The sequence below is a fragment of the Sorex fumeus genome, unplaced genomic scaffold, assembly GCF_029834395.1.
Source record: "Sorex fumeus unplaced genomic scaffold, SorFum_2.1 ptg000003l, whole genome shotgun sequence".
NCBI lineage: Eukaryota > Metazoa > Chordata > Mammalia > Eulipotyphla > Soricidae > Sorex > Sorex fumeus.
This window is the reverse complement of record NW_026606060.1, coordinates 46805528-46818237: the sequence shown is the minus strand read 5'-3', so window position 1 is coordinate 46818237 and position 12710 is coordinate 46805528. Positions and strand designations below refer to the sequence as shown.

The following is a 12710-nucleotide window of genomic DNA, read 5'->3' as shown; positions in this document are numbered from 1 at the left end:
TAAAGCAGTTCAGGCTTTTACTTGCATGAAGCACACTCAGATTCAAGACCTGGCATCCCATATGGTCCTTGAATCCCACCAGGTGCGATCCTTGACGGGAGCCAGGATTCAGCTCTGAGCACTGCCAGTTGTGGCCCAAAAACAAAACAACAACAAAATCTCCCTCCCTCACTTCCTCTCTCCCTTCCTTCTTTCCTTCCTTCTGTCCTTTCTTTGGAATCATGATTTATAATGCTGTTAATAACAGTGTTCCATGCATGCAGTGTTCTAACATCCCACTCTCCACCAAAGTGTCACCTTCTCTCCATCACCAATGTCTCTTTTCTCTACCAGCACCACCACGAGTTCACCTCGCAACTGCTAGTGCCACACTATGGTAAACTCAGTTCTATAGTCCTATGCTCAGGTTCTGTTGCCTTTGTGAATTTATTTCCTTGCTATGTTATTTTTGTATATCCCACACTTAAGAGAGATCATTCTGTATCTGTTCTTCTCCTTCTGGATAACTTCACTTAGCAAGTTACTCTTCAGATATATCCACATAGCTTCAAATTATATGATTTCATCTTTTCTTATAGCCAAGTAATGTTCCATTGTGTACATATCAGGGGGTCAGGGTCCTCCCGTTGTTCATCGATTTGCTGGAGCCGGCCCAGTAACGTCTCCATTGTAAGACTTGTTGTTACTGTGTTTTGGCATATTGAATACGTCACAGGTAGCTTGCCAGACTCTGCCATGCGGGTGAGATGCTCTCGGTAGCTTGCCAGGCTCTCCGAGAGGGGCGGAGGAATCGAACTCAGGTCGGCCATGTTGGCCACTTATAAGGCAAACACCCTACCGCTGTGCTATCGCTCCAGCCCATTGTGTGCAAATACTGTAATTTATTGGTCCAGCAACCTGTTCTTAGACCATTGGGTTGTTTCCTGATTTGGGATATTTGAATAGTGTTACAATGAACATAGGAGTGCAAATGTCTTTTCTGAATAGTTTTTGGGTCCTTGGGATAGATGCTGAGAAGTTGAAGTTCTGAGCCAGATGGAAGTTCAATTCCTAGGATTTTCAGAAGTATCCATACTGTTTTCCTGAAAGGTTGAACTGGTTATCATTCCACCAGGAGTGAATGAAGGACCCCTATTCCCTCACATTCATACCAACACTAGATATTTTTGTTCTTTGTGATGTTGGTGTGAAGTACTTTTTTGTTGTCTTAATTTGCATTTCCCTGATAGGTGATACAAAGAAATTTTTCGTAAATCTAGTGGCCATCTGTATGTCTTTTTGAGAAAGTTTTTGTTTATCTGTTCTACCTTTTTTGGGGAGTTGATTATTTTTTTTTCTTGTTCAGTTTTGCAAGTACTTTATGAAATTTAGATATTAACCCTTTGCCAGATAAGTGGTGAGCAAACATTTCCTTCAGTCTGTTGGGTTTCTTCTCATTCTGGTCTTCTTTTTGTAGTGCAGAAGATTCTTAGTTTGATGTCCCATTTGTTTATCTTTTCTTTTATTTGCTTGGCCAGTGGTATTAAATGATACCCCTAATTTCAGTGTCATGAAATAGTCTGTGTATGATTTCTCCAGTATGATTTATGGATTCATGTATAATATTGAGATCTTTAATCCATTTTGAACTGACTTTTCTGCATGGTACTAAAATGGCATCTGAGTTCATTGTTTCACTTGTGATCAATCAATTTTTCCAATTTCATTTGTTAAATAGACTTTCCTTGTTCTATTTCATACAATGTATCTGTAACAAAGGAAGATTTGTGGGGTTGGAGTGATAGCACAGCGGGTATGGCATTTGCCTTGCATGCGGCCAAACCAGGTTTGATTACCAGCATCCCATATTGTCCCCTGAGTACCGCCAGGAGTAATTCCTGAGTGCAGAACCAGGAGTGACCCAAAAAGAAAAAAAAAGATTAAGATTCGTATACCTGATGATTTGTCTCTGGACTCTTAATCCCATTGGTCTGAGAGTCTGTATTCCAGTCCCACACCACACTCTTGATTAATATAGCTTTATAGGATAATTTAAAATTTAGGAAAGAAATCTTTCATAATTTTTCTTAGAATAGCTTTGACTATTTGCTTTGACTATTTTATGCCATATGAATTTTAACAGTACTTGGTCTATGTTTTTCAAAAGACATTATGAGTTATTTTGTAGGAGCTGTATTGAATCATATCGTACTTTGGTTGTCATTTTAACAATATTGATCCTTCCAAGAAGTGAACCTCTCCATAATTAAATACAGTGAAATGAGCATGGCATTTAGAGCTCTTTATGATTTGAACTCTGCAATGTCCATATCTCACATATGAATCAACACTCTCTTCACATACTGTCCACTACAACCATAAGGTAAGGTAAAGGCCCTTCCGTTGATCGTTGATTTGCTCGAGCGGGCCCAGTAACGTCTCCATTGGAGACTTTGTTGTTACTGTGTCTGGCATATCGAATACTCTCTGTAGCTTGCCGGGCTCTCTGAGAGGGGCAGAGGAATCGAACTCGGGTCGGCCATGTTGGCTGCTTGTAAGGCGAACGCCCTACCCGCTGTGTTATCGCTCCTCTTCAGATCGCATAAATCTTACTACAACCGTACTGAGCCATTTTCAGGTTGTAATTTTATTATCCCCCATTCTCTTATGTCAGCCTCCCAACCCCTTCAGTAAATAGAGATCTACCTTTTCTCTTGTTTTTCTTTCTTTTTTTTTTTACTTTCTATGCTTCCACTATATCACAGCCCTTAATTCTGTATTATATTGTATTGATGCATAATCCTTGGATTTTTAACATCTCTTTCTGCAAATACCATCTCTACTCCTACATTAAGTCTATAATCATTCAGAAAATGGGGGCATTGTCTTATTTGTCTTTACCCATCACAGTGCTTACCATGGTAGTTCCAATTTAATATGTACTCAGGAAATATTTTTAGAATGACTCAGCGCAGTAAAATAGAGATCTACCTTTATGTTATAATTATGTTATAATCGGGCTGGAGCAATAGCATGTTATAATAAATTATATATTTAATATAATTAGAACTTCGGGTAGTCAGATTTTGCTAGCATGCATTTAGTAAATATTTTTCAGGTAAAATACTCATGTATATGATTTTTTATATATGTATATAAATGTGGATATACGTGTGTGTTTAAATATATATGTATCCATAGATTTGGCCTTTAGAGAGTTTCTGAGAAATAAAATAAAAGTTGGTCCATTGCCTACACACAGATTTAGTCCTCTGCCAAATTAAGTACTTTGGCCCATTGTCTATATCCAGACATTACATAATTTGAGCCATTGCCTAAAAAAATGATAAAACAAAACTAAGTTGATGGATATCCATTAGACTCAACAGCTATTTCTATTAAACTCACTGAACCCAGTGACTTTTAATTGCTCTGTTATAGTCTAATGCAAATAATATTTAATGTGAAGCTGAGATTCAATAGCTCCAAGGACAGACATTTCATGAGGAAAAAAAACCCTGACATTGAACTTCAATCTTTTATACTATGAAATCAACAGAGTGTTCTGTGTATATTAATTTGAATTCTGTTATTGAGAATACAAAGGTCAGACCTGAACACCTGAAGAACATGCCGTCAGTACTCATCAATACACTGGCTCGGCTCTTCACTCGCTACCTGTCTGAATACAAGGTTCCATCCCAGTGGAAAACCAGCAGGACCGTACTACTGTTCAAGAAGGGAGACATCCATGACATTGGCAACTATCGCCCAATCTGCCTATTGTCTGTCATCTACAAGTTGTTCACTCGAGTCATCCTAAATAGGATTGGCAGAACACTAGATGAAGGACAACCATGCGAGCAAGCCGGGTTCCGCAAAGGATTCAGCACCATCGACCATATCCACACGATAACCAAGCTCATTGAGGTTTCTCGGGAGTTCAAGATGCCACTATGTTTAACGTTCATTGATTTAAAGAAGGCCTTTGATTCTGTTGAGAAGGAAGCGGTCATTGAAGCCCTAGCCAATCAGGGCATTCAAGCCCAATACATCAGGATCCTCCGTGAGCTGTATTGCGGATTCACTACCAGGATCTCACCATTCTACAAAGAAGTGATCGTTGATGTCAAGAGAGGGGTGCGGCAGGGTGATACCATTTCACCGAAACTCTTCAGTGCCACCCTCGAGAACATTATGCGAAGACTGGAATGGGAAGGACTGGGAGTGAAGATAGATGGTCGGCAACTACACCACCTCCGCTTTGCTGATGACATTGTTTTAATAACACCAAACATCAGCCAAGCGGCACAAATCCTGGCCGACTTTGACCGTGAGTGTGGAAAGGTAGGACAACAGCTGAATCTTACGAAGACAATGTTTATGAGAAACAGCCTCGTTCCTGACGCCCCATTCGCTCTCAACGGAATGACCATCTCCGAATGCAACAGCTATGTGTACCTAGGTCGAGAGGTCAACATGACAAATGACCTGGCACCCGAGCTGCGCAGGAGGAAGAGAGCGGCTTGGAATGCCTTCAAGAACGTCGAAGAAATAGCTAAGAGGACAAAGAACCTCCGGCTCCGGGCACATCTCTTTGATTCCACTGTTCTTTCTGCATTAACATATGCCTCAGAGACCTGGGCCCTACGCAAACAAGATGAGAACGCTATTCAGGTCTCCCAAAGAAGAATAGAAAGAGCTATGCTTGGAATATCACGTTTCACTCAAATGAGAGAAAGAATCCGGAGTTCTGACATCCGTCGACGATCAAGAATCAGGGACGCTGTCTCATTTGCCAAGGTGTCAAAAATCAGATGGGCTGGTCACGTAATGAGATTTAAAGACGACCGCTGGACTAGAGCTGTTACGGACTGGATTCCACGGGATGTCAAAAGACCGCGTGGCCGCCCACCTACCAGATGGTCAGACTTCTTCGTCAAGATCTTGAACGATCAGTTTGAGGCTCTTCATGTTCCCGGAGCGAACAGATGCCATTGGGCTACACTAGCATGCGACAGGGACAAATGGAGACGTTACTGGCGCCCGCTCGAGCAAATCGATGACTAACGGGAAGTTAAGTGATTAAGTGATTGAGTTGATGTGTCATAATTATAAATGGCTTGACCTTGCCTCTAACAATATTTATATCTTTCTACCATTTTCATAAAAATATTTCACTTATATAGGAACATAGAAAATTGTGATAATTTTTATACTTTATGTAAAAAACATTAAAATACCAACTTTTAAATAGAATTTTAGTTTATAGACAAAACAATAGCAACTTAAAAAATATAATTAAAGAGAGAAACAGCAACTCAAATACTTTGAAAGAAAAGAATCTTTGGAGGAAAGTGATTAATACACATTAGAGAGCAATGGAAATATCACTGAGCCAAAAAGTACTTCATTTATTTATTTTGTATCTGGGGCCATATTTGACTATGCTCAGGGCTTATTCCTGGATCTGTGCTCAGGAGTCACTTGGTGAACCATATGTGGTGCCGGGTACGGGGATCTGCTCCATGCTAGGTAAAGTGCCTTATGTGCTACTGAAACTCTGGTCCCTGATATTTATTGTGTTTTACGGACAGTATGAGTTTTATTACAAAGAAATTACACTTATTATTTTGTTATTATAATTTTATATATTAGCAATTTAAATACAAAGAATAAAAAGTAAAAACTCAGTTTCATATGAAATGTACACAGTCTAAGAACTAAAAGACTACAATTTCTCTGAAGAATAATGTTACTAACTGTGCTAAGTAGGAAAAAAATGTGAATATAATTAAAAACATGGGGAAAATCCGGGAAACTGCAATAGGGAACAATCCATTAATGACAAAGTATATAGATTACATGTACTATAATTCCATGTACTGTTATTTAATGATTTTTAACTTTGATGTCTAAATGAACCTTTCTTGAAATTTGGGGATTAATTAAAATCCTTAAAAAGGAAAAATCAAAGTTCACTACAAATACCAAGTAGCTTCCTAGATCCTATAAAATGGTCCATAAAACTTTACTTAATTCTGGTAATAAATTTTCAGCTTATGGTACTTGGGGACAATATATAATGTTACAATTTCTTGAATTATATAAGAACCAAAAACTGGATCCACTTTAATTATGCTTCAATTTTTCTAGGGCTTTAATTATTAGATTCTATGTCATCAGGGTCTGGTGAATGCCAGATGTTTAATAAATATTAGTTGAATAAAAGGTGACTTAGAATTGCAACTTTCAAAAATGATCATTATGAGAAATTCCATACACAAAATTTCTAGTCTTTTGGGTAAATCTAAAAACAAATCTACATTATTATATTAACCAGCAATACTATTTTTATGAAATAGATTTTTAATTATTAATTTATCAAGAGGTTAGGTGTTGTAAAGAGTATACTTCTCAGTCTGAGAACTGAATAGTTTAATAAAAAAATATAGATTTAAATTGATGGAGGAATTGGGTAAACGATAATAGGGTTGTGTTCATATTCTCATCATGTTCATTTATTTTAGCCTAAACAGCGAACATCTATTGTGTCTTCTCTGGATTTTCATCGAATGAATCACAACCAAGAATATTTTGAAATCAGCACATCCGCAGGGTGTGCAAGCTTTTCTTGCAGCCCTCCTGTTAGTCCACCCACCTCTTCTATGGGAACCACAGAAATCAAGAATGAGGAACCTGGCCACACAGGTAAAGCATTTCACTTTATGCATCTAATAATGTTTTAAATACATGCATAACCTTTTAGGTATTAGATATTAAAGATGATCGGGTGCAATTGTGGTAGTAAAGAAATCAGAGACTTAGAAATGTTTTCTGCTGCTATTTACCTTCTTGCATGCTGTCAATTCATCAATATATGTTTATTTAAAGCTATATCAAATTACTGAGTGTGACCCAATGGCCAGGAATATTGCTCCATAATTGGAAGTCTGTCTCATGCGCTGAGGAAGAAGAAAGCTGGAATAGAGAAGGGATCACTAAGTCAATGATGGTTGGAGGAATCATTTGGGATGGTTGATGTGTGCTGAAAGTGGATAAAGGACCAAACATGATAACCTCTCAGTATCTGTATTGCAAACCATACTGCAACAAAGTAGAGAGAAAGTATGGGGGAAATTGTTTGCCATGGATTCAGGGGGAGGGTTGGAAAGGGGGGCTATACTGGGGATATTGGTGGTGGAAAATGTGCACTGGTGGAGGGATGGGTGTTTGATCATTGTATGATTGAAACTCAAACATTAAAGATTTTTATCTCATGGTGATTTTATCTCATGGTGATTCAATAATAATAATAATAATAATAATAATAATAATAATAATACTGAGTGTAACCTAATGAGTTTTCAATCTATTTAAACCAAGATGAACCTAGTAGGAGAGATATAAGGAGACCACGTTAGAGCTCAGATAAATATTATGAAACGTCTCTATACTTAACCAGTAAAACATACTTACTGCCACCCAATGTACTTTTAGTACTTTTATTTTTTTGCTGGTGTGGGGAAAGGAGCTAATATCTGTTAAGGAGAAATACTTGAACTAGAACTTAAAGAATCTCTTCATTTTTCCCTCCTTCTCTGAAAGTAGAAATTTCAAAATGCACAAAGCAAAGAAGCAATTGCCATTCGTTTACATGAGAATTTCTTTTTTATTTTTAATTTTATTTTAGACACCATGGTCTACAGTACTGTTAATGATAACACGATCCTTCATGAGCCCTAAAATATAATGAAATTTGGAATGGTGAAAAACCAAACAACTTTAAAAAGTAATTCCCAGGATAAGAGCTCACTCAGGCTATACCGACTGCTTAAGAGGCTCAATACTTCTACAATCACTGTTGCAAAACCAACAATGAATTTATTTTCACTTTTCACCTTTCAAGGTAAAAGGGGAAGTCACTTTAATATTAGTTTCACACGGTCACGGTCACGGTCACGGTCCTCCCGTTCTTCATCGATTTGCTGGAGCGGGCCCAGTAATGTCTCCATCTTCTTGTTACTGTGTTTGGCATATCGAATACATCACGGGTAGCTTGCCAGGCTTTGCCATGCAGGTGAGATACTCTCAGTAGCTTGCTGGGCTCTCCGAGAGGGGCGGAGGAATCAGACTTGGGTCAGCCATGTTGACTGCGTGCAAGGCAAATGTCCTACCGCTGTGCTATCGCTCCAGCCCAAGGTTAGTTTCAGTTAGTGAAAACAAGCATATCTTTCATATAAGGCCATGGCCCTAATGAACATTTTTTCTCATTTAATTTTTTTACAAAGTTGTCCATGATCATTTATTACAGACATTTAATATTCTAACAACAATCCCATCACCATTGCACCTTCCCAGCACCATTATTTCCAATTTTACCAACCACCTCTTATAGCTGCCCCCATAGCAGGTACTTAATAATTTATTTTATTTTGTTTGTTATAAATAATTTGCTAAAAGAATGATCAAAAACATTTCCTTAGATTAAAGTTAGTGAAGATTGTTGTATCTCACCAGAGAGCCATTTACCCTTGTATAAGAGATGATTAAGATGTTGTTACTGGTTAAGCCTTCTGTGTTTATATTTTGATAATCAAGATGAGTTGCCTTCTATATTACATCCCATCCAATCTGGTATGATACTCCTAGTTTATCAGTGTTGTAGAATTTGAGATGTTGCTCCAAAATGTCCATAATTTTTAATGGTGTGATATAGTTGGAGTTAAATTTTTAACTGGGTGGCAGCTTTGAGGTGTGTGCATGCCTGCTGGTGCTTCTGGAAGTACAGGCAGCATGGGGAGAGGTAGCTTATTTCTGATACCATGAAAGCATGGAGGTTTCAATCACAAAACCCTCACACCTTGAGTTCTTCAACATAATAATTTCTGGATGATGCTTATCTCAAACAGTGGAGTCCTGCCAGGAGCATGGAAGTGATTGTTAACAGGAGCATGGCAGTGATTGTTAAGTGAGGTGATTTTTGGCTGCCTGGGCTCTATCTGGGCGGGTGCTGGACTCACCTGCCTCCTTCCAAGATGCCATGGATGACTCAGCCGTGCATGGGGTTCAGAAAAATCTCTGCAACTTCCATAATGAACTTTTGAAAAGCATGGGGATATCTGTGTCTGATGTAAAACAAATAAACTAGTCAACCATGCTAATGATTAATGTGAATTTTTGAATCAGAAAACATAATGGGAATGGGCCTTCATGTAATCATCAAATTATCACAATTAACCATAAAATAATACACACATATCTATTTAAATTCTGTAGTCTATTTTTAAGATCACTGATATAAGCATTGCAAAAATAGTAAATCTTTTCCCATAGGAAAAAAAAGTTAAGGGTTTAAAAATAGTCGAAGAGGTGAGATTGATATTCTATGGAAGTGAAAAATCCAATCTTTTCATGGCAGCTGGAGTCATATTTATAAAATGCAAATCGATGTATGTCATTATTATGCTTAAAGTGCTCCAGTGGCTAAATTGCTTCATTGAATAAAAATAAAATCCAAGTTCTTACCATGGCAAATAAGCTCAGTATACCTTGGATCCTCACTGACTTTTTAACCTTACCTTTGCAAACTCATTCTGACCCACATTGACCTTCTTTTCTATGCATACTAGCCTTGAGAGTTTATTTAGGACTTTGGATCCTGCTGCCTATAATCTCTGTCTTCAAATTATCATTTATTATTTTTGTTTTGGATTGGAACAATAGCACAGTGGGTAGGGCATTTGCCTTGCACGCTGTCGACCCGGGTTCAGTTCCTTCGTCCCTCTCAGAGAGCCTGGCAAGCTACCGAGAGTATCCCACCCGCATGGCAGAGCCTGGCAAGCTCCTCGTGGCGTATTTGATATGCCAAAAACAGTAACAATAAGTCTCACTTCATGTTCCTGAAGCGAGCAGATGCCATTGGGCTACACTAGCACACAGCAGGGATGAATGGAGACATTACTGGTCGAACATATTGATGAATGGGACGACAGTGCTACTACATTTGTGTTTCAGCACAAAGGTCCTTCTTCATAAAGACCTTCCTAGATTTTCCAACCTTGGTTATCAGCAGTTATTATGATAATATCAAATTTTCAAAACATATTAATGTTAATAAGCAGTATTACAATAAATAAGTCCTTTATTGTACAATTTAAATATTATACAAATATATATTAATACTTAATGAGAAGTATTAATCATATGAAACTGCATGATATGAACTATAATGGATACTTGATATATGGGAGACCCATTTAAACCTCTTAACTATTATTTATAGGTTAGAAAACACAGGAGAATAAATAACTGCCAGTATCAATAAAGACAGAGCTGGAATACAAAGTTGATGGTAGAAACCATCTTCCTAACCCTTTTTTGAATTCTGTTCTTGTCACTTCTGTTAAAGATTTCTTTTTCGTAACCTTATTTACTATGTAAAGTGATATCATTCATTTGTTTGCTTGTTTATTGTGTTAGGTCCTCTTTCAAGAATCATAAACTATAATGGATAGGTGCCTGACAAATCAGAGGCACTGGTGTCAAACTGTTTAAGCTTGATTGATTACTCTGAGACTGAAACTCTCACCTAGCTATGGAAGGTAACTCTTTATGCTGAGGTTTTCTTTGCCAGAATTAAATTAACACATAATTAGATGAATTTACCCTGTAGTGTGGTTGTGCATGAAAAGTGATTAACAGTGTCTGTGACATAGTTAGTTCTCAGTAAATGTTAGTAACTCTTTGTACTAGTTATTATATATTGTCATAAATATTTGAGGTCTGCATGAAGCTTGGAATTCATTCACTGAGCAAGATTACTTATTGTAAGTCTGTCAATCACCAAATGCAATTTTATAGGGAAGTAGGCATATAAATTGAAATAAATGCATATGGAGATCATAAAGAGTTGAGGAGAAAGATATAATTATCAGTAATTATTTTTAATTGGATAATTCCATATTTTAGACATTAAAATGAAAAGAATGACAATTGCTATAATATTGCTTTTTAGGATACATTTTCCAGCTTTAATTAGTACATTAAAATTTTTTGGTAATTAATATTTTGGAAAATTTTGGTTACCCTTGGAGGTAGATACTTTTATTTATTTATTTACACCGAGAGAAGTTAGGGCTGCAGTCCCAAATTCCTGCTGCCCTTTGACTACTTTGACCTTAAGAGAGGACGTATATGTTTTCCTACAGTCAGAACTTTAATAGAACCATCTGAAATATGTGAACATTTAAAATAATCATTATATGTCTTAGTTTGACCATTAACCAGAGCTTACATCTAACTTCTTAAGAGTTAAAGTAGTTTTCTGCTTTGTTTTGTTTTTGTTTTTGGGTCCGCACCCAGCCCTACCAGCTCATGGCTTACTCCTGGCTCTGCACTCAGTGATCACACCCAGCAGGGCTCAAGGGACCACATGGGATGCCCGAGATTGAACCTGGGTCAGCTATGTGTGAGGCAATTGCCCTACCTGCTCTGCTTACTGGACAGTGTGAAAACAGTACAGACCATTGGTTTTAAGTAGCATGTTACTGTAGTTGATCTGTTTTAAAAAAAATTTGGGGGGTAATGCCACACCTGGCAGTGCTCAGGGCTTACTCCTGACTCTTTCCTCAGGGATCACTCAAGGTAGGCTATGGGGACCATATGGGGTGGCAGGGATAGAACCTAGCAACTGCCCTACCCACTGTACTATCTCTCTGGGCCCTCCTGTGGTGTTTTAATGTAATATGTTATCCTCAATGTTTCATGAAAAATTTTAGGACAGACTTGTATTTAATAATTCGGAAGCACACTGCTGTGGATAGGCCTGTTAAAATATAGCTTTAAATTTTGCAAGTGAAACTGTTTAAGGTAGGATTTCCTCAACTTGGAAATAAAACATTTCATTAACTTGCACATTGATGGTTTGTTCATAGTCACGGTCCTCCCGTTGTTCATCAATTTGCTCGAGTGGGCCCAGTAACGTCTCCATCATGAGACTTGTTGTTACTGTGTTTGGCATATTGAATACATCACGGGGAGCTTGCCAGGCTCTGCCGTGCAGGCGAGATACTCTCAGTAGCTTGCCGGACTTCGAGAGGGGCGGAGGAATCGAACTTGGGTCGGCCATGTTGGCCGCTTGTAAGGCAAATGCCCTACCGCTGTGCTATCACTCCAGCCCTGCTATCGCTTCAACCCAAATGGTTTGTTACATTTTGTATTTAAGAACTAACACAAAAATCACCACCACACAATATGCACTTGAAAGAGAATGAGTTCCATAGTCAATTTTGTCACTGATTTGCTGTATGTTTAGCATCAAGTCACAAAACGTAACTGATTTTCAATTTGTTCCTTTGATAAAGGAAATTTTATTTTGGAATTTTAATAATAAGTAATTTCTTTATCAACATATTTTCTATACCATAAAACATTATATATAATTATTATTTTATTATTTAAGATCATCTTAAATTGATACTTCAAATACCTAATATGACTGGTACCTTACAAGTAGGAAGCTTTAATTATAATTCAGGCACTTTTTGAAATGAACCTTTATTATAATAAATTGACTAGGTCATGAATGTAATTGTTTTTGAGGTTGGATTAGCATTTTTCTATTAAATCACCATTTTCCAAGACTGATTTTCTGTGCATACAATCATTCAATAAAGTAAACTATGGATTTATCTATTATTTTAGATTATATTTTTAGGTCAAGAAAAACA

General features: G+C 37.5%; 1 protein-coding gene across 10 annotated transcripts in view; it reads left to right on the top strand.

The window, feature by feature from the left end:
* Positions 1-12710, top strand: part of ANKS1B (ankyrin repeat and sterile alpha motif domain containing 1B) — a 1250258-nt gene that overhangs the window by 539896 nt on the left and 697652 nt on the right. For all 10 annotated transcript variants that reach the window (XM_056114313.1, XM_056114308.1, XM_056114302.1 and 7 more), the window contains exon 12: positions 6510-6690. In XM_056114313.1, the coding sequence (XP_055970288.1) occupies positions 6510-6690 (181 nt within the window). The remainder of the gene's footprint in view (positions 1-6509; positions 6691-12710) is intronic.